At 47.8% G+C, this 25,895-nt stretch overlaps 1 protein-coding gene across 3 annotated transcripts in view; it reads right to left on the bottom strand.

Moving 5' to 3' along the window:
• The window catches only part of CLPB (caseinolytic mitochondrial matrix peptidase chaperone subunit B), a 72,705-nt gene that overhangs the window by 22,872 nt on the left and 23,938 nt on the right, over positions 1–25,895 (bottom strand). For all 3 annotated transcript variants that reach the window (XM_015641247.3, XM_033518338.1, XM_015641236.3), the window contains exons 4-6: positions 22,547–22,650; positions 18,255–18,383; positions 4,694–4,791 (exon numbers count right to left, since the gene is read on the bottom strand). In XM_015641247.3, coding sequence (XP_015496733.1) covers positions 4,694–4,791; positions 18,255–18,383; positions 22,547–22,650 — 331 coding nt within the window. The remainder of the gene's footprint in view (positions 1–4,693; positions 4,792–18,254; positions 18,384–22,546; positions 22,651–25,895) is intronic.

Here is a 25,895-nt window from a genome sequence, read left to right as displayed (position 1 = left end):
TCCTCCTCCGAAATTCCCTCTCCCTCCTGCTTTGGAAAATTGACACAGTACAAGTCCTGGGTAGGAAGGAAGTCCCTTTCAGGGTAAAAGACCAGTGTTACAGCTTTTTCCATGCTGTCCCACTACCATTTTCTGCTCAGGATCTGTTCTGGAGAGCCCTGCACTCATGCCAGCTCCTCAGTAGGCCAGAAGTGCTAACAGCTCCTAGCTGGGTCATGCAGCTGGCCTGGAGCATCCTGATCATCTGCCTTAGCTCACACTGTACAGGGGACACTGGGACAAGAAAACCCACCAAGAAAAACATATTTTAGATCCATCTGTGACAAAACCTCCAAGAAAAAGCCCATAAGACACAAACTTCCACTCCTCTCTCATCTGTTCCCCTCTTCATACACATACAGCTGTTCCCACCTCCTTGCTTTGCGGTGTGCAATGGTGTTGGTGGGGATTGTGTCCTCACCCTGTGGTAGCTGATCTTCCATTGTCCTGATGACACTTGTCTGGCCCAGCATCAGCACTTAAATGGAGCACAATGGTGCCACTTGCTTGGAGAGCAATGCAGGGAGCAGTGCCCTGCTCTTATGTTGGAGGCAACCAGACTTCTGCACTCTGGGTTTCTGCACTGGGTTAAGAGGTTCTCTTGATGCAAGGCCAAAAGCATCAGAAATCTTCATTTATAAAAAGAGAAGGACTCATTCTGTGCTTTGTCAGGTGATAACAGCTGTCTGCCTGTCACTGGGGTGGGCATGGCAGTCATGGAGTCACAGAAAGGTGATCTTAAGAAACCTTACAGACCATCCCATTCCAACCCCTTAGCCACAGGTGGGGACACCTTCCACTAGACCAGGTTGCTCCAAGCCCCATCCAACCTGGCCTTGAACACTTCCAAGGATGGGGCAGCTATAGTTTCTCTGCACAGTCAGTGTCAGAGCCTCACCACCCTCACAGGGAAGAATTTCTTCACAATATCCCATCAAACCCTGCACTCTGGCAGTGTGAAACCATTCCCTCTTGTCCTGTCCCCCCAGGTCCCTGTCCAAAGTCTCTCTCCAGCTCTCTTAGAGCCTCTTTAGGCACTGGCAGGGGCTCTAAGGTCTCCCTGAAAATTTCCCCTCTCCAGGCTGAATACCCCCAACTCTCCCAACCTGTCTCCAGAACAGAGGGGCTCCAGCCCTTGAAGCATCTCCATGGCCTCCTCTGGATTTGCTCCAGCAGCTCTGTGTCCTTCTGATGTTGGGAGCCCCAGGGCTGGAGGCAACTCTATAGGTGGCATCTCACCTGAGTGGAGCAGAGGGACAGAATCCTCACCTCACCTGCTGCCCACACTGTGGATCAGATCAACACACAGGGGGGCTTCTGGACTGCCAGCACATGTTGTTTTAAGGAAGTAAAGTGGAGAATAAAATAACTGAAGTCTTTAAGAGCAGGAGGGGTAGAATTATCCGCTGGGTAAATGCTCTCTTGAGCCCAGCACCAATAAGGAAACCTGCCCTGAACAATCTGAAACTTGCCTTGGTTTTTATGTTTAAGTAATAGCTGGAGGAGAGAAAGGAAATATATCTCTGGAGCTGCTCCTGAGGAAGATGATTGTACTTGTATATAAACCACCAGACTGCCAAGCTAGCCTGTGATGAATATTCAGTTGGGGGGGAACTGGTGCTCCCGGGGTTTCATCCTCCCCAGCAGCCGCATTCCACCGAGAGTCTTTGAGAATTTATTGCTCATTTTAATCACTGCTAGAGAATGAATAGGCAGAACTATTATGGGATGGACATATCCCATAGATTTTATTTACATATCCTTGTGACAGAATAACAAGGAGTTTTCATATGTATTTTTAATTTATTTTGATTTCCTTTATTCTATAAAAACCAAACCAGTACTCTGTGTGTGCTTTTCCTGAGCTTAGACCACACTTGCCTGGTGTTGAGGACTCTTGAGTTGGTTCCCAATGCTAAACAGGCTGAAGAAATTTAAATAAGCACTTGTGTATCTACAACTGAAAGGGAAGGAAAAGCCCTTGAAACTGGTGTCTTTCGTCTGTCATGGGAGGGATAACAGTCCCTGGACTGACCTTGGCTTTTGCAACTCTGTCTTTGCCATTCAGCTCCTCTTTGAACCTGTCAAACCCATCTGGTGACCTCCTCTGTGTCCATCAGTGTCTGCTGAAGGATTTTTAAGGAATATTTTAGCAAGGAAGAGCACACAGTTGCCCTTTCCCTAACCCCCTTCTGGAAGCAGCAGTGTGAGACCTCCTGACCAGGAGCTGGTGTCCACTTCATCCCAGTGAGTCACCTTTGATAGACCTTTCTAAGAAAACAGGCCTGCAGCTGTGACTCACATGCTTCTTTTTCCATCCTGAACATCCTCAGGTTGCTGGTTTAAGCATATTTCATGAGAAAAATGTCTCTTTTGGTTACTTGAAAACTGGCTGTTGGTTAATCTGGGCACAACCTTCTATGTGGAGTTTAGAGCAGTGAAAGCTCATTTTAACCTTTCTTTAAACCCACAAGAATTACATCAAGATCTATTTTGCTTTTCCCATGGAAGAACCCCACTCCAGACCTCCACAAAGCTATCACAGCTTAGCTCATGTCCCTGACATCTTCTGAGCTGATCAGTTGCTATCCTGCTTTCCATTAATCTTTGAAATTCATTTTCCTGTAAGGTGAAAGACACTGTCACCCTTTGCAGGTTTTATGCCAAGGTTTGGTTCTGCTGGTGCTGTGCTCATGGACCTCTTCCCTTGGAGTGTTTGCTCATAAAGGCAGCCATGCATGGGAGGGATGCCAGAGGGATAATGAAGCTGATGGACATGGAGGTACTCCAAGGGCTGGATCATCTCTGCTCTGAAGACAGGCTGAGAGCTAGGCATGTACACCTGAAGAAGGGAAGATTCCAGGGAGACCTTAGAGCCCTTGCCAGGGCCTAAATGGCTCCAAAAGACTGGAGAGTGACTTTGAACAAGGGTGTGGAGGGACAAGGAGGAATGGCTTCCCATTGACAGAGGGCAGGTTTAGATGGGATATCGGGAAGAAACTCTTCCCTCTGGGGGTGGTGAGGCCCTGGCACAGGTTGCCCAGAGAAGCTGTGGCTGTTCCATGCCTGGAAGTCTTCAAGGCCAGGTTGGATGGGGTTTGGAGCAACCTGGTCTAGTGGAAGGTGCCACTGCCCATGGCAGGGGGTGGAATGAGATGAGCCTTAAGGTTCCTTCCTTCATGATTTTATGAAAACCTGCTCTCAGAGCTGTCAAAGTGACCACATAGTGCTACTGGCTACAAAAGCAGCAATCAGGGCCACAGAGGACAGCCATCACAGCATTTCCTTTACCAGGAAGGAGTATGGAGAGCCCCAGAGGAAAGATCACTCTGTCCCAACTTAGGATAGAGGTTTAGCACTGGGGAATGTAGTTTTGAACTCCTGCCTGAGCAATGACTTTCAGAGGTGAGCACAGACAGTGCAGTAGTTGACACTTGGCAGGTTTATTTCATGGTAATACCTCCTAAGTGCAGTAATTGACACAGTTTTAATTACCTTCATCCTCCACTTGTGGGGAAGTTCTTAACCTCAGGCTTATAGCATGTAAGTTTAAATTCCAAACCCATAGAACAAACACTGAGGTACAGAATGTCAGAGGAACTTTGCAGCCAGGAACAAACCTGGTCCCCTTGTACCTCAGCTCCTGCTCTTGAGGTCTGGTGACAAGGGAATGCCCTTTATCTGGGATGCAGGGAGTTCCCTGCCCTAGCTGATCTGTGCTGCTTGGAGAGATGATGCTCACAAGGCATCACAGAAGGGTTTGAGTTGGAAGTGATCCTAAAGCTCACCCAATTCCAACCCCTCCCATGGGCAGCGACACTTTCCACTAGACCAGGCTGCTTGAAACCCCATCCAATCTGGCCTTGACCACTTCCAGGGGTGAGGCATCATTCATCACTGCTGTGATGGCCTCTCCTACCCCTTGATAATTCACTGAACAAGGCCTCTGCCCAGGAATTTTAAATCCCTGAGATCTAGCTGCAGATCCCTCATTGTCTAGTAGCTCACTGCTCCACAAATGTACTGATTCCTGGCATTTTTATTGGAACCACGATGGCAAATGTGTTTCTTTTCCTTCTTTAAAGCAAATGGGACACTGAGGCTGAAGAGATGAGATCACACCATGGAAATGGGTGTCTTTTGCCTTAGACTGGTGCACATGAACATCTGGACCCCAGGCCATAGCTGGACTCTGGATTCTCAGCCCTACTTGTCTGAAAGAGAATTTCAGAAAATACAGTAAAAACAGGCTCTGAATTTTACTGCATCCAGGTGTTACAGAGCAGCATTACTGGTCCTGGGCAGGTCACTAAATGGTAAACTTGGAAGAGGTGGGCACAGCCACAGTTAAAATATTATAGAAATGGGTGTTTTTTCTTATGCATCGTGTTGTTAATTTTTACAGACTTCTTTTGGAAAAGGATGGAGCTGTAGGTGTGCTAAGGTGGTCCTCCATTGCTTGCACCCCAAAATCATTGAATCATAGAATGGTTTGGGTTGGAAAAGACCTTTCAGATCATCAAGTCCAATTGCTCACCCAGCACTGCTGAGACACCACTAATCCATGTTCCCACGTGCCACATCCACACGACATCTTTAAAACTGTTCTTGTAGTGGGAAAGGAAACCCAAACTGGCCAGAATCTCAGGCTCACCTTTGCCTCTGATGCTTTCAGAAGGTTCATGATTTCCCCTTCACGGGCGTAATCCAGGGGTGTATGTCCCATTTCATTCTTCTGCAGGGGGTTGGCACCTGACAGCACAAGAAATGAGTAACATCAGGAGCTCAGAATTCAGTCTTGGGGCAGAAGGAGCAGGAAACACATCCTGTCTGTGTCCCCTCCTAACCTTTGCTCTGAAGGGTGTCTGGATCAGAAAGAGAGAATGTACAACCAGCAGTTACAAGCACAGGTGTCCAGGGAGGAAGAAAAGGGATTGTCACTGCTAATGGTTGGCTTGTCAGTGAAGAGCTGCTGAGGGGGGATGAGAGCACACAGTCACCAGAAGGAAATACAGTCTCACAAAAGCACCCACTCTCAGTCCTGTGGGAGACACATGGGATCATTACAGCTTCAACTGGACACACTGCCTGTACCAGCTGCAGCTGGAGCTGAAGCTGGAACTGGCTATAGCCTGTAGACCAGCTGCTCCACTGAGCCCCTGGAGCACTTCTGGGGGAAAATCACACCCTTCCTTGGAGTATAATTAAAAAAACCCAAACAAATCCTGAAGACTGAGCTGAACTGAGTTGGGTGCACACCCCACAGAAACACACACATGGAGAGAGATCTCCCTCCTAGATACACTGGATTGCAGAAGAGCATTCCATGTCAAACTGGTCCAGTCGCAGTGATGGGAAATATATGGAGGGAAATGCAGTGATATCAGGAGACAGGGATAATGGGCAATAGCCAGAGGGGCAAACAAGATCTCAGGATTAATCTCTGACTCTCAGTATCTCAGGAGCTGTCTCTAAGGCAGAGAATTGTCACTAACACTGGTGCACTCCATGACCCCACAGCAGCTCCTAACTGCAAGAGTCTATGAGAATGAACCTTCAAATTAGTCCCAAGCCCCCTAAACTGGTGCTGAAACTGACCATCCCACCAGTTATCAAGCCTTGGAAAGCAGCTTGGTGGAGGAAGAGTCCATAACTGTGCTCAGCAGGTCTGGGATGTCTTCTATCCCAGTCCTTCCACTGCAATTCTGGGCAATGTGCTCCTGCCTGCCTGAGCAGGGGAGTTGGTCCAGATGACTCCTCTGGTATCCCTTCCAGCCTGAATCATTCTGTGTTCCTGCTGGAAACATGGGAGTGAGACAAGTACCCTGGCAGAGGCAGACCAAACTGCTCCTGTGACACGAGACAGCGCAAAGCAGCAGGAGTGCTCAGTAACAGCGAGCAGCAATCAGAATAGATGAATGAAGTAAGGGGAGTCTGTGGGAGCGAAGCCGGAGAGATTAGCCATTCCTAGGCATTGGCATCAGGGAACTATATTTGCTTACAGGATGAAAAATGTGCTCCATAAACATTCGACACGGACTAATTTCTATGGCAAGCCTTGTCTTCACAAATAAAGAATATGATCAAGACAGGTGAGATTACACACTGCTGCGGCTGGCTGCTCTATATATGTTAAAGAGACAGTGCTCCCATGATCCCCCCCCTGCCAAAACCCACCTGGGTCTGTGCAGTGAGCAGTGGGGCATGTTCCTGACTTCTCCAAATGATGACATCCTCGAGGCTAGGCCTGCTTTCATTTCTGATGGAGTGTTTGTTTGGCTTTGCCCTGGATCTATCAATAATGGCTCTCCAATATTGGCCTAATCCCCCTGTTAATGGCTTTGACGACTTGACTAATTGCTGCAATAATTGATAGAACCTGACTCCTATAACTGGTCGATTCCAACCTCGAGTACCGGCAGCAATAAAATATTATGCTGCCATAAATAACGGTATCACTTGGCTTGCTAATAGAAGGTAAAAGTGGCCACTGGTCTGTCGGTGCCCTGGCTGACCCCACTCCACATCACCCCCACCTCCTCTCCTGCCCTCTCCCACCCTGTGCCACAGGCTGCAGCAGTATCCAAGGGGACGTCAACCTTCCACGACTTAATAGAAGGCAATTTGTCACCTCCCACTCGCTGTCTGTAGCTGGAGATGGACACCTGGGCAGCACCTCAGGCTGTATGAGCCCATCGCCTCCTCCCGCCCTCCATGCTCATATTAGAAGGCCCCGGCTGATAATATTTGATAAATAGCATGGGGGTTCTCTCCCTGCACCCGCCCAGCATTGTGGCGCTGCAGCAGCTGCAGAAGGTCACTCATTGGGGAAATATGTTTCTGTCAGTGGGATCGAAAAAAGTTTAGTGGAGTGACAGGCCTCAATTTTTCAAATTTTATTAACTCCATCCTCTTAACAATTTGTCTTGAATTCCTTCAGATTCTGGATAACTGTCAATAGAGCTGGCGACGCAGCAGACGCTGGTACTTAGGTCCCTCACTGCTGTCAGGATAGGGATGGGGATGGCAAGAGGAGAGAGAGATGGCAGGAGGAAAAGGAGAATGCCAAAGGGCACAGACAGAACCTGGAGTAATATCCCAGTAATGCTCCCTGAATCCTCGGCAGTCCCAAGACCCTGCTCTTGTCACTCCATCCTGTCAGGGCAGATGAGCAGCAGATCTGAGCCTGCTGCAGCCAGAACAAGGTTCACACTTCTAACAGACAGGACAGGGCAGGACACACAGTGGCATTGGAGCCTTATATGGACAACCAGAAAAAGACATTGCTCTGTAGAGTGGACAATCACAGCTTGAGAAAGCCCTGAGTACTGGGACAAGGAAAGGACTCTTGGGGACCTCATTTCATAACCCAGCCAGATGGTGTGAAAGCTCCTGCTCCTGGGCATATCCACAGGTAGCCTCCAGCTGAGTGTTTGGGCCTTGAGCTGCTCCCAGGAGTAGGTGTGTGGACAGAGAGCTGGCATGAGACAGTCCCTGTCCTGATTCCACTCCAAAAGTCCTGCCTGCAAATGAACTGGGCAGCAGTGGCCTGTGGTGACCTGTGTTACAGAAAGACAAGATGCAAAAATGTTCAGTGTCTCCTATCTCCCTTCTCTGGTGTCCAGAAGGTACAATATGGTGAAGGTGGCAACTGAGTGCTTGCACAAGTCTCCAGCACAGAAGACAGCACTGCTTCAGTCAGGAAAGTCGGGGAAAGCCATTTTCCCAGTATAAAGCCATCCAACAAGGATGGCCTTCACAGAACGTTTTAGGTGTGAAAAGCCCTCTGACACCATTGAGTCCAGCCATTCCCCCAGCACTACCAAGGCCACCACTAACCCATGTCCCCAAGTGCCACAACTACATGGCCATCTCCTTCAGAGATGGGGACTCCACCACTGCTTTGGGCAGCCTGGGCTGGATAGCCCTTTAAGGGAAGGAATTTTCCCCATATCCAACCTAAACCTCCCCTGGCATAACTTGAAGCGACTTCCCCTTGTCCTGTCTACCACTTGTTATCTGTGAGAAGATACAAATCCCCACCTACATAATACAGCCATTGCATAAAGCTGCTCTCTCCAGTATAAAACTGTTCTCCCAGTATGAAGTAATTTTCCCCACTATAAAAACATTCATAGAATCACAGAATCATTGACTGGTTTCAATCCAAAGGGACCAAAAAGATCATTTATTTCCAGCCCTCCTGCCATGAATAGGGATGCCATTCTCCCTACTACAAAGCCACTGAACCAGTACAAAGCCATTATTTCCAGTATAAAGCCATTTTCTCCAGTATAAAGCCGTTCTCTCCAATATAAAACCCCAGTGCTGAGTCTGTCTTGAGTGGAGGGTCTGAGCACACTTGGCACCTGGGCAGGACAAGTACAGGCAAGGCCTGGGCACAGGCAGCAGGGATAAACCTCAGGGCACTTCTCTCTGCTCCTCATCTCACTGCACCCAGGAGTACTTCAAGATCTTTTATCAGGCTCTGTGAGCACCACTTCTGCCTAGGTCACTGCCTTGGACCCATTCTGTGCTCCAGCACACTGAAGGGATTTGGGGAGCATCCCTTTCCCTGCAGCAGACTCTGCTGGATCCAATGTCCTGGAATTGTGTGGGAAATAAACTCTTTTTTTCTGCTGAAGGAAACTAAATTCCAGAAAAGAAAAGCCTGGAAGTAGCAAAACCCACGGTGGCTGCTGCTGTGGGTGCTGGAAGTGGACACACTGAGTGGCCATCATCCTAGACCAGCCCTCACAGAGCTCTAGGGAACAGGATCTGTGCTCCCTTGGTCCAGTGGCCTCACTCTTAAAGCACAAGAAGCCTTTCCAACCTAAGTTTGTCCAGCCAGGTTGGATGGGGCTTAGAGCAACCTGTTATAGCGGAAGGTGTTCCTGCCCATGGGAAGGGGTTGGAACTGGATGAGCTTAAGGTCCCTTCCAATCCAAATCATTATGTGATTCTGTGAAGGAAGGATTTAGACTTAATTAAGAATTTGATGTTTCTGGAGTAGAGTTTACATGGAAAAGCAGACACCCAGAGCTCTGTGATGAAGGTCAGATGCTGACAAGGGCCAGCAACAACCAGCAAGGGAGGTCCTCTTGGAGATGCAGCTTAACCAGTGCTCCCAAACCTTGTGAACCAGATTGAACACAAATCTTTATGTACTTGGACAGACAGAACAGTCATGTGTCATGTTCAGGACCAGATGTGCAAGCTGGAACAGAGGCAAAGGAGGAGACTGGTTGGAGCAGCATATAAACTGGACTGCAGATAAGGACTGAGCCCCACTGGTGGAGAGCTGAGGTCTAATACTAAAGACTGGGAAAAAAAAGAAGGTAAGAAAGGCAATTATATGAGCCAGTGACACAGGATTTGTACAAAATGAAATGCCCTGACTGAACAGGGAAAATACAGCAAGAGGGTCACCCCTCTAAGAGACTGAAGGGCACTGCAACACACTGAAAACTAGCCCAGGGACTGTAAGGGTAAAGAGCACAACACCAATAAATTGTTCAACTGGTGAAAATCAGAGACCAAGAGCTCTGGCAGTCAGAAAGCTCCCAAGACAAGGTGCAAGCCTTAATTCAGCCTTGGACAAAGCAAAAGGCTTTCTCCAAACCTCAGCTCCTAAGCACAACACTGCAATGGGATGCGTGTTCATGCCAAACTTCCTCACCAGAAAATCCAGCAAGAAATCCATGGCCAAGGAGCTTTGTACCACAAGAGGAAAACAGGGATCTTGCTAGAAACAAAGCAGCAGCCACCAGCAGGTAAACAGGTGTCAGAAACATGGAGGTAAAGACTGAAGAAACCCATGATATTTATTAAAGTCCTTATCATAAGAAGAGTTAGGATCTTAGGAATAAACCACACCATCATCCTTCTAAACCCAGGGGAGATGAAGAAAACCAAATGAAGTGTTTGCTCTGGCAAATTAAATGTAAAAAACCCACACGTAAAAAAGGATTTAGAAGAAGCCCCTTCTTTAGGAATGAAAGCTAGTACCTCTGAGCCTTATCAGAAGTCAGCCTGAGAGGGTGAGTTTCCATAAGTGATAAATATCAAGGCCAGGGTGGACAGGACTTGGAACAACCTGATCTATTGAGAGGTGCTCCTGTCCATGGTGAGGGTTTGTAACAAGAGCCTGAAGATCACTTCCAATGGAAAAACGTTCTCAGATTCTACAGAAAATGGGAAAGTTGCAATAGAAGAAAGAGGGAAAGAATGAATGAATGCCTTAAATGTGTGCACCTTTCACTCTTTATTGGAACCTGAGTGTAAGTTTGTCTATGCCTACTTGACAACTGTGTGTGAAAACAATACACCTGACTCCTGACTCTTGTTTTGTAAGGTAAGAGAGAGGAAACTACAGAATCATACTCTTCCCATATATCCATCACCCTTTCTCCATATACCCATGTGTGCAGAGCTCTTAAGATCATGCCAAACATGCTGTCACTGTCAAGTCTGTCCCCAGAAAACACTTCAAGAGGTATCTATTTACTCCCCTGCCCTAAGGGAAAACTATTCCTAAGTGCTCCAACACAGACAGAAATGTGCTGGCACTTTGGACTCTTATTGCTTCCACCACAGTGGGATGCTGGATGCCTCGATGCTCGGATATGATTGGTTTCTAAATCCCAGTTTCATAGGATTTTAATTACTGGTCTGGCATGGTGGGGAGTGGAACTGGCTGCGGTCAGACGAAGGATCGATATGCCGGCCCAGAACATATTGAGCCTCAGCACTCACAGATGCTATTGCACTATTTAATCATCTTTTGCAAAATTTACAGTGCAACAGCAGGAATCAATACGGAATTTATCACATTCCCTTCTAAATATGAGCATGGAGAGGGAGAGAGGATGTCAGGCACTCTGCATGACAGCTGGCCTGGGCAGCAAACCTCCAAAACAGACCACCCAGGACAGCTACCATGCCTTATGACTCACCAAAAAGGGCTCAGCCAGCCACTGGGACTTGCATTCCCAGGGACAGCTGCATCCACAGTGGCTGCATTTGTATGCTCTGACCTGCTTGCAAGCTAAACCTTGTCCCACCTACTCTTAAGGAAAAACAGAAGGAACCCACAAAGGTTGTGCAGAGCCTTACTCTGCACAGCGTGGTTTACAGAGCCTGTCATAGAGTAACACAATAGTTTCATAGGATTTTCTGGGTTGGAAAAGCCCTGCCAGACCATTAAGTCCAACCACTCCCTCAGCACTAACCCGTATCCCCAAAAGCCACACCCACAAGGCTTTTAAATCCCTCCATGGATAGGGACTCCAACACTGCCCTGGGCAGCCTGTGCCAAGGCTGAACAACCCTTTTGGGAAAGAAGTTTTCCCCGTATCCAACCTAAACCTCCCCTGGCAACACTTGAGGCAGTTTCTTCTCATCCTGTTTGTTGCTTATTACCTGGGAGAAAAGCCCAACCCGCACCTGGCTCCACCCTCCTTTCAGGGAGTCGTAGAAAGGGAGGAGTTCTGCCCGGAGCTCTTGTCTTTTCGCTGCTGACTGCAGCAAAATCTCAATGTTATTTTCTCAGGATGTGTTAAAACCAAAGGTGTCTCCTCTCTGGAACTGGCTGCTGGGGACCTGAGAGCCTACTCTCTAGGGATATCCTTTACTCTCCCTCTGGAAGAATAGACCCTTTTAATCTGGGATGCAGCAGAAAACACTCAAGACATATTATGCAGTGGTTAATAAGAAATTAATTGGGTTAGAAAAACCCAATTAATTAGAACCTGATTTTTCCAGAGAATACCATAAGCACTTTTGCCTTCTGATGTCCAAAACCCATCACTTGCAATGCTGGCTCCATAATCTGTTTACCCATCACTCACCCTACTCACAAGATCTGCAATTACACTGAACTGAGGAGAGGAGTGCACAATATTATAAACAAATGCACTGAGCTAAATTTACCAGCAAATCAAGTTCAGCAGACCAGGTTATTGCAGCTTCAGCTAAAATGTTTTCACAAATGTATGTTTGTTTCTTCCTCTCTCTCACATCTAATTAGAGATGAGAGACTCCAAGATTGCTGTAGAGGACCTTTGGACAAGGGCAAGGAGTGACAGGACAAGGAGGAATGGCTTCACACTGCAAGAGGGCAGGATTAGATGGGATATTGGGAAGAAATTCTTCCCTGTGAGGTTGGGGAGGCCCTGGCACAGGTTGCCCAGAGAAGCTGTGGCTGCCCCATTCCTGGAAGTGTCCAAGGCCAGTTTGGATGCAATTGGAGAAATCTGAATTATTGGACTGCAGTGGATTGCACCCCATTGCAGTGGGGTGGAATGAGAAGAGCTTTAAGGTCCTTTACAACCCAAACCATTTTGTGATCCTGTGATTCTGCTAAGGATGTACTGCAGGAGGCATTTCCAATGCAGTAACAGCCTGGTCAGCCTGTGTGCTGGCTCTAGGAGGAGCTGGGAGCAGAGGGGATGATTTCTGAAGATGGGAATTACAAAGCAGGGCAGTCAGGGATGAGGAGAGCATTGAGGAGAGTGGAACACATAAGGAGCCTGCTCAAGTTTGGCAGGAGGGCAGGTGTCTGTTTCTGCAGTGGGGATAGAGAGAGTGGAGGTCCCATGAACTGGCACAAGCCAGCCTGTGAAGGAAGGAATTGCTCTACTTTTAGGCAAGTATAGGAAATACAAGCTCCTATCCACCTATGTGCAGCAGCAGAATAGTGCACTGCCACACAACCATCTGAAAACAACACTTCCCCATATCAATAGATGACAGTTCAGACAACCCCTTGCTATATGAACACACATACACACCAAACACACCTTGGAAAAGCACTTGGAAATGAATTTTAAGATCCTAGAAAAATGGCAGCTGAGCTGCTACACACCTGGAAAACCTTGCTTCTACACTTCTTCCTGTGCCTAGTTTCTCAGGTGTATACATAAGCAAAAGCTCAAAATATTCTGATATTGCATTTTGTAAGCTCCAACCTCAGACAGTTCCTGAAGCATCTTCTGTGCTCTGTCTAGTGTAACTTTAATTTACAGGAAGGTTACCACAGTTATGACAACTCTTCCCAGTGCAAGGCTGTGAGAGGGGAACAGTTTCTCATGCTGGGAGAAGGGTCATTTACCTGCAGGGCAAATCCCTGGCAGCAGAAGTACTATCCTTAGCTCTGAATCACAGAATCACAAGATTGTTTGGGCTGAACAGACCTTAAAGCCCACCTCACTCCACTCCTCTGCCATGGACACCTTCCACAACACTTAGTTGCTCCAAGACCTAGCCAACCTGCCCTGGAACACTTCCAGTGATGGGGCAGCCACAGCTGCTCTGGGCAACCTGTACCAGGGCCTTGGCACCTTCACAGGGAAGAATTTCTTCCTAATATTCTATCTAACCCTGCCCTCAGTCAGTGGGGAGCCCTAACTTGTCCTGTCACTCCATGCACTTATCCATAGACCCTCTCCAGCTCTCTTGGAGCTCCTTCAGGCACTGGCAGGTGCTCTAAGGTCTCCCTGGAGCCTTCCTTTCTCCCAGGTGAACAACCCCAGCTCTCCCAGCCTGTCTTCAGAGCAGAGGGGCTCCAGCCCTCAAACAATCTCCATGACTTGCTCTGGACACATAAATCAGTGCCTGCTTCTGGCAAAGATCTCTTCTGGCTCCCTGCCTTTCAGCAACAGGTTCTGGAGCAGAACAATTTGTAGAAGGGTGTTGGCTATGCTCTATGGCAAGGTGACACCATTGCCAGAAAGCTGCACCTTTTAATACTGGCTATTTCACCTAAATGCTGATATAATAAAATCTCCCTCTAAAACAAGGAGACTTCTGACACCAGTGAGCTGGTGACTTGCCTGCCTTCCTCCGAGCCAAACACAAAGTCCCTGGAATCAATTGTGCCTGCAGTAGCAACTGGTGAACTCTGTGGATGTGAGTGCTCACCCACCCCTTCCCCAAACACCAATATTTATGGTGTCGCCTCAGGTCAGGCAAGTGTGAAATGTCACCAACAACTGTCCGAAAGGACAACAGAGCCGCCACTTCGTCTCGCGCTCTGCTGGGCACACACATGCTGACCACAGGGCTATAAGGTCCTGGAGGGGTCAAGCGAGTCACTGAATGGGCCACAAAAGGCTAGGGATGTGGGGTGAGGGGCAAGTGCAGGGGGCTTCCCTTAGAAAACAACAGGGGGGTTGGGAAGTGGTTGGAGCAGAGAGGGGCTGGGCGGTTAATGGCTTTGGCCTGAGGGCAGGGCACCAGCGAGGGAAGTTAAGAGGGAGAGTAAATGGAGAGTTAGTAAAAGGCAGGTGTAGGGAGAGATCAAGGGGAGCCTGTTCCATGTCAGCAACCAGGAGCCACCCTGTGTGCGATGTCAATGGCAGCACAGGGGCATTACCCTCACAAAGGGCTGAACGGTGTTCGATCTCCACACCAAGAGCCTTGGCCATGTATTCATCCCAGATGACACTGATGAGCAGGGATCCCCTGCTTTGTTATCGCAGGAACCGGGAGGAGGGAAACGCCCCCAGTGAATGCCCTGAAATCCTCCTATCATGTGGCAATCAGGAAATCCAACTCCAGCACCCAAAACTTGCTGAAAGGGTCTGCTGTCACCCCAGCAGCTCAGAGTCCACCTGACAGAAAGATGAAGCTTATTACATTTAGCAAATAATTCTCGTAACTCTTCATCCTAACCATGACTGGAAAGGGTAAGTGGGTACTGTGGATGGTGAACAGGGATTAATCTGAGGAATACTGTGAACTCAGCCCTGGGGTTCTACCAGGGCTCCAATGGGATCTTTTATACCATCACCAAATGGAGACTGCCACCGGTGGGTTGCTGTCTCCAGGATCTGCGCACTGGGACACGCTCTGCCAGACAAGGATTTCCGCTTGGAAATGAACTCCTAGTGTAGGCTCTTGATCAGGATCCAGAAGGATTTCTGTGGGGCTGGACTAAGAACAGAACAGTGATGAGTGACCGTCACATTTTCTGGCTAAGTTCTGAATTTTCACTTCAATTTCACACAATCCTTCCATTTGTACCCAAACAAACACAGTCCCACAGATTGTTAAATGCTTTTTTTTTCCTGAGATCCAAGTGAGTTCTTTCAAGCTGAGACACTTTACTACAAACAAAGAACTCTCTGTGGGCACCAGGCAGAGAAAGAGCCATTCACAGGAATGGCAGTGGCTCCAGGACAGACACAGAAACATCTCTGGAACAAAAAGAACAGTCGCCTCTGTGAAGTGAGGCCTGGATTGGCACAGTACTCAGAGAACTAAGCAGGGCACAACTGGAGAAATAAGGTGAACTTACTCCTTACAATGATTTATTCAGGATGGAAAATTTTTTTAGTGCTAACTTCACTTATTTGCACCCATCTTTTCCCTGTACTTAGGGTAAAGCAAGGAGCTGCCTTGGTACTTTCAATCAACTGATAATATGTATCATGCAAGGAGGCTTTCCAAGGCTGAAAGGAGAAGCAGGCATCTTTGTAGAAAATGCTACTCCAGCTGATTCTGCCCCACTCAGGTGAGACCCCATCTGCAGAGCTGCCTCCAACTCTGGGGTCCAACAACAGAAGGACCTAGAACTGCTGGAGTGAGCCCAGAGGAGGCCACAGAGGTGCTCTGTGGGCTGAAGCCCCTCTGCTCCGGAGACAGGCTGGGAGAGCTGGGAGTGGTCAGCCCAAACCATTCTGTGATTCACACCATGACAAATGTGGAACACTCTCCAGCCTCAGGTAAAGACTCTCTCTGCACAGATCTCTTCCCAATACCACTGTGATAACAACTTTTCCAGCACTTCAACCCCACTGCCCACTGTAACACCCCAGAACCCCCTGCACTCTCCTGCAAAGCCCTTCCAGGTCTGTGCATTCACAACCTGTTGCTCCACTCTGCTCCTCCTGTGGGCATCCCTGCCCAGAACTGTGGGATCCCAGAGGTCTTGTTGGAGCAGTTCCTTCTGACTGACAGTGCCCATGGCCAATTGACCACTGAGCACGTGCCCTTGGCCCATGCAACAGACATACAGTAAGTCATATGCTCTGGGACCATGTCAGGCTCTGTGTTCACACAATGCCCACATGTGCCCACAGGGGAGATTTATATGTCAGAAAAAAGTAATGGACACCATTTGGGCCAGTAGTTTTGTCTGAAGACTTCCCAGCCACCATGTCCACACAGTCCCACAGCTTCCTGAGCAGCTGCCTGCTTTTTCAGCTCTCTTCCCTGCAAGGAACCCTGCCTTTGCAAGAGAATTTCTTTCATTGGTTCCTTTTTTTTTGGGTTAATTTATGGACAAGAGCTGAAGTTCTGGTATGTGTAAAGCTCCCAGAGAAACACTGGCATTGAGTTTCACTCTTATATTTCTATTTGTGAAAGATAATAAGCACATAGTACAGATGAGTATCAAGGTTTAATGTTACCACATTTAATTTTCCTCATCCCATCTGGGGACGTTTAGCCATCACAGATGCTACTTTCTATTATCTTTTTAGCTGCTTTCTTAAGGAATGAGTCTTATGAGACCACAACATACCATTACATACTTGTCCGCTTCCCTAGAATTAACTTCTGAGATGCCCACACCATGGCACTGAAATGTTGAAGACTACAACATTCCTCAAATCCTTGTAAAAATCAGCATCTGGCCAGCCAGACCCTAGAGAGTCCATCTCTGGTAGGGCCAGGCTGGGACAGGTGGCCACTTTATGTTCCACCTGGCAGAGGCTGCTGGCAGCATACACCTGAGGCAGGCACAGCACTGCTGTGGCTGGCTCATCTCCAGGTGACCTCGGGGACATCACAGGAGGAGAGCAGTAGGAATTGCTGGAGAAGAAGCAATGCTGGGGACAAAGGACATCACATCTGGAGGAAAGCAGAACTATGGACCAGCTTGGTGGTCTGACGAAGAAGGTGAAAGCACTGTGCATGTGCAGGTATACACTCACCAGATGTCAACTCTGGAGAACAGCACAAGAGTCACAAATATCACCCCAGAAGAACAGCAGGAGGATACATATCAAAATTGTTATCATGGCAGCACATTCCTATTCTGTTGGCTAAATGCATCTTCTCATTCTACTCCACCAGGGCTAATAAGCTTTTTCCCCATGAAGACAGCTGAGCACTGAACAGGTAGCCCAGGTGAGTATACAAGAGATGACAATGAGGCAGGCTCCATGAGGAGAACGGCCCTGTGATTTAACCAGGAGGACTACTAACTGCATATACTAATTCCTAGCAATTCTCACCAGAGCTACATTGTCCCAGTGTCCACCATTTCATCGGGGTACCAGCACCTATCCTGTGCCTTGTCTACAGAGCAGATCCATTCCTGGTATAGCAGGGACACTTCCACCATTCCACAAAGGGACATGAGGCATATGACAGATGTCCTGAGTAAATACTGCATGAAGGGAATGAAAAAAATGCTGAGCAGGGACAAGCCGGGGCATGTGGGGCACCAAGTTCAGATATGGGGCTCCCAGCATTAGAAGGGTGTGGAGCTGCTGGAGTGAGGACAGAGAAGGTCACAGAAGCTCTCCAAGGGCTGAAGTTCCTCTGGTCTGGAGACAGACTGAGAGAGTGGGGGGTGTTCAACCTGGAGAAGGCTCCAGGGAGACCTTAGAGCACCTGCAAGTGTCTAAAGAGGCTCCAAGAGACCTGGAGAGGGACTTTGGATGAGGGTCTGGAGTGACAGTACAAGGAGGAGTGTCTTTGCATTAACAGAGGGCAGGGTTGGACTGGGTATTGGGAAGAAATTTTTCCCTGTGAGGTGCCAAGGCCCTGGTACAGGTTGCCCAGAGCAGCTGTGACTGCCCCATCCCTGGAAGTATTCAAGGCCAGGTTGGATGCAGCTTGGAGCAACCTTGTCTAGTGAAAGGTGTCCCTACCCATGGCAGAGGGTTAGAACAGGATGATCTTAGAGGTCTGCTCCAACCCAAACCATTGTAGGATTCTATGATTCTCTGGCTGCTGAACTGTAGGAGGAAAAGGAAAACTCAATGACTAAGGTGAGAAGAGCCACCAAAAGCACATGGAAAAAAACCACGGGAAATGAATGGGAACACAGAAACTAAAAAGTAAAGAGATGAAAGCAAACAGCAAATCACACCAACTTGTGACAGTGACAGAGTGTGGCTTGTGTCTGAACTTGACAGCTCTGTGGGATGGGCTGACTCAGAAGTGCTCCTGGCCCATGAGCTGGGGAGAGCTACAAAACTCACCTGCATCCAGCAGCAGTTTGACTGTCAGGTAGTCATCAGCCAGAACTGCGTAGTGTAGAGCTGTGCAGCCCTTGAAGTTGGCTCGGATGTTAAGACGGTTGTTGAACTCATCTTCCCGGGTGACGAGGACTGCAGGGGACAAAGAGTGAAAGCTCAGCTCACTGAGATAATTACAGAACTACTCACCTGGATGTGCAGCAGCAGCATGGACCCAACACCCCTCACCAGGCAAAAAACTTAAGGTCTTTGTGATCTTTTCCAAGACCACCAGGACCCCAGTGGGAATTTCTGGTGGCCACTGTCCCCACTCCACTGAGCAGCAGTAGAGATAAGGACAACATGGTTTCCATGTATCCCAGTGACTGCCTACACAGCACCCAGGAAGGGGAGCAGGTGGGTGGAGAACACCTGACTGAAGACCTCAACCTTTTTCCAACCATTTATTGTAGGGTAACAGGAAGGCTTGACTTGGAAGGGACCTTAAAGCTCATCTGGCTCTATCCCCCTACCATGCACAGGAACACCTTCCACAAGATCAGATTGCTCCAAGCTCTGTCCAGCCTGGCCTTGAACACTTCCATGGATGGGGCAGCCAGAGCTTCTCTGGGCAACCTGGGCCAGGGCCTTGACACCCTCACAGGGCAGAATTTCTTCCCAATATCTAATCCAAATAATGATTTTAGCAAACAGGACAGAAAAGAATGCTGCCTCACTACGGCTTGACCTTCAAGCAAATTTGATTTTGGGAGTCTCCAGCACATAAGCCCACGTGCCTCAGCAGAGCGTGGCTCTGTAGGAAGGGTCTGAAGCACCCCTGCTCTCCTGTAGCTGGTCTAAGGATCAGGCTTTAGAAAACCTGGATTTTAAACTCTTTGGTCCAGCAAAAAAAATAAGAGAGAGTGACTTTTTACAGGGGCAGATAGTGACAGGAACAGTAAGAATGTCTTCAAACTGACAGTGAGCAGGGTAAGATTGAATATTGGGAAGAAATTCCTCCATGTGAGGATGGTGAGGCAATGGCACATCTTGCCCAAAGGAAGCCTCATAAATACCCTGCCCCACCACAGAGCATGAGTGATGGTGGGACTGGCATGTGCTGTCTCCACTCTAGTGAGCACCACCCATCTGATGGGCCAAATTCTGTTCCTGGAGGTGAGTCCACCTCCCTGGTGAAAGGGTCTGTACCCAAAACTCAGTAGACACAGATTCAGGGACAGGGAGAGCTTCCACATGTTCTAAGCACCCTACACTCTGCTATGGCAAAGCAATCAGAGCTGGAAAGAGGGTGGGCCACAGGGACTTCTTCACAGTCCCTCCTAAGAGCCATCAAAAGATTTCCAGGAGATTTGAAAAGTTCAGGAGAGAGAAACTCTGTGATGAATACCTGATGCTGTCTGAGCCCAGCATCTCCACTAATGAACCACAGTCCCTCCAGGAAGAACAATTAATGCCCTGGCTCCTTTCCTTCCCTGGGTCCTTTCTCCAAGCACACAGGGTGAGTATGTATATTTATTTATTTGTCGTCATTTCCTACCCAGGGAGGAGCAGGATAATGAACTGCGTGCGTCAGGGAAGATAAATCTGAGATACTAGGGAGCAGCACAGTAAAGAGATTAAAGTGTTATTATTGTTGGTTTTTTTCCCCCATGGTCCATTGTGACAGCTTGGCCGTCATCTGTAAAAAATGTCTCTGAGAGAGATAATCATCGGAAACTCAATAAAGCGTCAGGGGAAGCCTCGTCCACCATCCATCACTGGGTGCCTGGAAATTTTCAGCCCTCTGTCTCCCTTCCTGCCATCCATATAAATGTCTGTAATATATTTTGTGCAGTGGTTGTGGAGCACACCCTCTTGATTTGGATGTTTTTATGAAAAAATATTTATACACGAAATATGTAAATGCCTAAAAAAAAAGGAAAAAACAAAGGCAGTTTCTCTCTCTCTCTTTTTAAAAACGCAACTGAATTTATTCTTTTTAATAAAACATGTCAACTGAAGAATTAATGCAACTTCTCATGGAGTGGCCTTATCTTTTCTTCACCCCAAAATATATAACATTAGAGAGGGATGAATGCAGACAAAAACAATTAACTTTCTTGGTTGATATACTTTATCTTAAATAAAGTCTATGTACATGCATTATGTATTGGCAATCTATTGCTCATTTTTTAATGTAGTTTCATACATTTTACATTCCCTGCTATAGGGATGTGATCTATGTATGCTCTCTCTCCCATGAAGAAGTAGGTCTGCTGCACGGGTGGGTCACAGTGAGGGATGAGAGCAGGGAGCTTTTAAAAATACACAATAACGCCCTGTCAAAGCTGTCGCCTCACTGTTCCATCTTCTTAACTCAACCTGTGCTTTATGAAAGGTTCAAATATTACACCTTCATTAGCCTTTCATAGAGCTTTTGCCTCTTAGCACTGAGTCAAAAGCACATACAGGCCTGTGGATAAGTCACTGTGCCTCAACAGCATCCATGGCGTGGCTGCAGGATGAGGGAAGTGACTCTGCTGGGCGCTGCTGAGGCCACACGTGGGCTCAGTTCTGGGCCCCTCGCTCCAAGAAAGACATTGAGGCACTGGAGCATGTCCAGAGATGGGCAGTAGAGCTGTGGAATGGTGTGGAGCATAAGTCTGGTGAGGACTCAGGCTCATTCCAGGCTGAGCCCTCTCTGGCTGAGGGTGCTGAGGGGGCTCAGCCTGGAGGAAAGGAGGCTCAAGGGGGAACTTTCTCACTCGCCTCAACTCCCTGACAGGAGAGTTGAGCTAGGTGGGGGTCAGGCTCTTCTCCCAAGGAATAAGGGACAGGACAAGAGGAAATGTCCTCAAGCTGTGCCAGGGGAGGTTCAGGATGAATACTGGGAAAAATATTTTCATGGAAAGGGTTATTTAGCCCTGACTAACGTGTCTGCCCATCCCTGGAGGGCTTTAAAAGTCATGTGGATGTGGCACTTGGAGACACGGTTCAGTGGTGGCCTCAGCAGTGCTGGGAGAATGGTTGGACTCTGTGGTCTGGAAGGGCTTTTTCCAACCAATACGATTCCATGATTCTGTTCTCTGACTCCATGACTCAGGCTCTGCAAACTATGCTGTGCTGACTGAGGCTCTGGACAAACGGTGTGGCTTCCTCCCATTTTCCACTTAGAGCAGCTGGGAGAAAGTTTAACCTCCAAACAAGTCAGAGGACACAAAAGCAGCCACTATGGATGCAGCCACACCTGGGAATCCAAGTCCCAGTGGCTGGCTGGGCTCTGGCAGGGCAAGGGGGATGTATGGGAGACATCCCATGGTCTGCCAGCTCAGAGGTGAGGTTGGCAGGCCAGCACAGTGCTTGGCTGGAATGGGGAAGGAAAGACAGGGACATTTCAGGGGGGTTGATTCCTACTATCATTCCTGACAGCATGGGGAACAGAAGAATCTCTGAATATGCAGCTAGCTGCTCCAAAGCACAGCTAGGCACCAGGAATCCAGACATACCCTGATAATCACAAACCAAAGAAAATTTTACCACCGTTTATTGTCATAAAAAGTGGAAACAATCTGGGAAATTTAAATAGGTCTGAATAAAGAAAGCAGGTGTCTGAGAAACCTGGCACAGTGGAAGGTATCCATGCCACGGCAGGTGATTGGACTGGCTGGGCTTTAAAGGTCCCTTTCTACCCAGACCATTCCATGATTCTATGATTCTGAGTCTGCATCAACATCCCAGTGATGAGGATAATGAAGGGGTGAGAGTGGAAACTGAGATCTGCCAAGAATGTCCATAATGAGATGACGTGACTCTGCAGAAAATGATCTTGTTTTCATGGAAAGACGTCTAGGGTTAAGAGCTGGTACTGATGCCTGCCCAAACCCAACAGAAGTCACTGCAACCACTTACATCATTCAGCTTTATTTCAATTGGCCAAGTCTGTCTGCATTTCACAGATCCTGGTAAGATCTAGATTAAGGCTGCTGGTGGAATACACTGCCCTGAACACTTCCCCTTCCCCAAGATGTGTCTGCATGTGAGTCAATGGAATGACATTCCTATCTATGACTTTGTATTATGCTCTGGTTATATTAAACCAGTTTATCTCTGGTAAATTGAAGGATTACTTCTATATAATATCTACGCAAGGTTTCTTTCCTCTTCAGTCACACATTCACCCAAGTAGCATCAACTACTTTGCATTTAAATGGAAGAAGATGAAACAGGCTCCAAAAAAACCCCATGAGGTCAGATCAGGAAACAAAATTTTGGGACCTGAAAAGCAAATGTCGGAAGCTACACACAAACCATCTTACCTTCCAAGGAATGGAGGCCTTTTTCTTTGGCAATCTCATACACACTGCTGAAATCATCCCCAAGGTTTGGATCTGCATTAGCTGTGAGCAGAGCCTTTACCACACTGTCACAAAACAGAAGGAAAGTAAGGCAGAAGTAATAGATGAGGAATTGAAGCCCCTCAGAGACTGAGAAGTTCTCAGAAAGCCCTCTTCAAATATTCCCGAGAATGTTAACATTCCAGGGAAGTTAACCCACAACCATAACTGAACATTTCAACAAACAGAGCTCCACTAGCATATGCTAAAATGAATGAGATGGGGGAGGCACTGGAGGAAGGGGTGACACTGTACAGATATGCAATCCTTCTGAGGAGACATGCCCAGAACATGCTCCTAGCACAAGGCATACTCCTAGACACAGACCTGGGCTCCAAGGTCACCCCTGTCCCTGCAAAAAGGAAGATTATTTTAACACTCTGCAGATTAAGGGAAGCAAAACAACATGGCTTTTGGGAGGCAACTGTACAGCACCTGCAGCTCTGACAGCACTAAAGGTGCTATCCTACCACAAGAAGTGCAAACAACTTCCACAGCAAGCAAGTTCAGAGGAGGCACTGAAGATGCTCCAAGGTCTGTAGCACCTCTGCTCTGGAAGACAGGCTGGGAGAGTTGGGGGTGTTCAGCTTGGAGAAGAGAAGGCTCCTGGGAAACCTTAGAGCCCCTTAGGGCCTAAAGGGGCTCCAAAAGTCCTGGGGAGAGACTTTGGGCAAGGGCCTGGAGTGACAAGAAAACAGGAGTGGCTTCCCACTGACAGAGGGCAAGGTTAGGTTGGATATTGGGAAGAAAGTGTTGTCTGTGAGAGTGGTGATGCTCTGGCACAGGCTGCCAGAGAAGCTGTGGCTGTCCCATCCCTGGGAGTGTTCCAGGCCAGACTGAGGCTTATACAAATTGATCTAGGTGTCCCTGCCCACAGCAGGGGGTGGAATGACATGGGCTTTAAGGCCAAACAATCCTGTGATTCTGTGATTCTATGACCAGAACTTTACAGTTCTTTTAGACACTGGAAGGGGCCCTGTGTCCCTGAAACCTTCCCTTTGCCAGGCTGAGCAACCCCAGCTCTCCCAGCCTGTCTCCAGAGCAGAGGTGCTACAGACCTTGGAGCATCTCCATGGTGTATGCTGGACTCATTCCAGCAGCTTCTCATACTTCTGACATTGGACCCCAGAGCCAGATGCAGCTCTGCAGGTGGGGTCTCATCTGAGTGGAGCAGAGGGTCAGAAGCTTCTCCCTTGCCCTGCTGCCTGTGGAGCTGGGGATCAGTCCAGGACATGCTGGATTTTGGGCTGCCAGCAAATGTTGCACATTAATAACATGCTGCAGCAGGACAGAACACACTGGATGCACTACCCAGGCAGTTTTGGTATGGAAGTCCTCATTCTCTGCTTCTGAATCCAAACAATCATCAGGCCAGAATTAGATTTCTCACTCCTTCTGAAAGCAACTTGAAGCCAGTTAATTCTTAATTTTTTTTCCAGCGTGCAGGCTTCCCATGACAACTAGACAGTAACTCATTTGTTAGCATTCATCACCAGTGACATGGCTGACAGGCTGACAGCAATGTGCACCACAGCCTGACATGTACCTGCAGGCTGTGGCTTGTCAAGTCACATCTGGAATTTAACTTAAGCTCCTCTTCCATTTACCCTATAAACGCATTAGCAGAATCAAAGGTGGTTATTTTATCATTTGAGCATGGTATAAGAGAGGCCAGCTCCTTACCAGCACTGGTGCAGTCCTCACCACAGGCAGAGTCACCTCTAGTGAGCACAGCACCAGGACTGGGGGCAGGAGATAGAATAGTGGAATTGTTTAGGTTGGAAAAACCCTCTAAGACCATCGAGTCCAACTGTTCCCCCAGCACTGTTAAACTCACTGATACCCAGCAAATAGAATAGATTTTCCCAACAATGTTAGAGTGAATACAAAAGCAAATCTTTACTTGACAGCTCTCAGGTACACAGTGTGGCAAAAAATTGCACATGATATAGTAATTCTACAATTTTTTAAGGTTAGTTGATTAGTACACTTATCATATACTGCCCAATTAAAAGGTTAGTTGGTTAGGTAATATTTCCTGGGGTCTTGCTCCACTGGAAGCAGTCCAGAGGTTTCTTTTGCCCCACTTTTGTTACGTCTGGCTCAGATTCTGGTTGGAAAAGAGAATGTCCTGGTAGCTGGTTCTCTTCTTGGAATAAGACTAAACAATACTTAGGAATGTGTTCATAACATTAGCTTATTGTTCCTAAATGTAGGAAGGAAAGATAAGAGAAGTACTAGAAGCTACATCTGTGCTTTAGTAATCTACAAGCTATAAATATATGAAAAATATAAAAAAGCTAAACATCTTAGGTATCATTTCCCCCTAAACTACATCTCCATGTCAAACATCCAAATATTTTTATACCCTCCAGGAATGGGAACTCCACCACTCCCCTGGGCAGGCTGTACCAGAGCTGGACAACCCTTTAGGGGAAGAAGTTTTCCCAACACTCAACCTAAACTTCCCTTGGTGCAACCTGAGGCTGTTTCCTCTTGTCCTGTCACTTGTTACCTGGGAGAAGAGACTGACCCCCACCTGGCTCCACTCTCCTTTCAGGCAATCCCTGTGAGCATACAGAGCTCATTTACATCTGTATTCCATTTATATCCATATTTCATTTACATCCACATTTCAACACTGTCATTTGTTCTATAAGATTTAGGTTAACAGTTTCTGGCTCTTATTCTGCAAACAGCAATTTCCAATGACGACCCTTCCCCTTTTCAGTCATCAGAAGCACAGTACAATGCACAGGTTCTTGAGTGGATTGAGTTGCACAGCCATGATCATATTAAGATACCTTATGGCTTAGAACAGGCACTGAGGATGGGCATCACAAAAACCTGGAATGCTTTGGGTTAGATAAGAACCTTAAAGCTCATCTCATTTTGATCCCCTGCTATGGGCAGGGACACCTTCCACTAGACCTGGTTGCTCCAAGCTCCATCCCATCAAGCCTGCAACACTTCCAGGAATGGAGCGGTCACAGCTTCTCTGAGCAACCTGTGCCAGGGCCTTACCATACTCACAAGGATGAATTTCTTCCCAATATTCCATATAACTCTGTCCTCTGCCAGTGGGAAGCCACTGCCCCTTGTCCTATCACTCCAGGCCCTTGTCCAAAGTCCCTCTCCAGGTCTCTTGGAGTCAATTTAGACACTGGCAGGGACTGTAAGGTCTCCCTGGAGCCTCCTCTTCCTCAGGCTGAACAGCCCCACCTCTCTCAACCTCTCTCCAGCCACTGGAGCATTTCCATGGCCTCCTGTG

Source organism: Parus major, chromosome 1, assembly GCF_001522545.3.
Source record: "Parus major isolate Abel chromosome 1, Parus_major1.1, whole genome shotgun sequence".
Taxonomy (NCBI): Eukaryota; Metazoa; Chordata; class Aves; order Passeriformes; family Paridae; genus Parus; species Parus major.
This window is presented reverse-complemented; position numbering and strand designations above follow the sequence as displayed.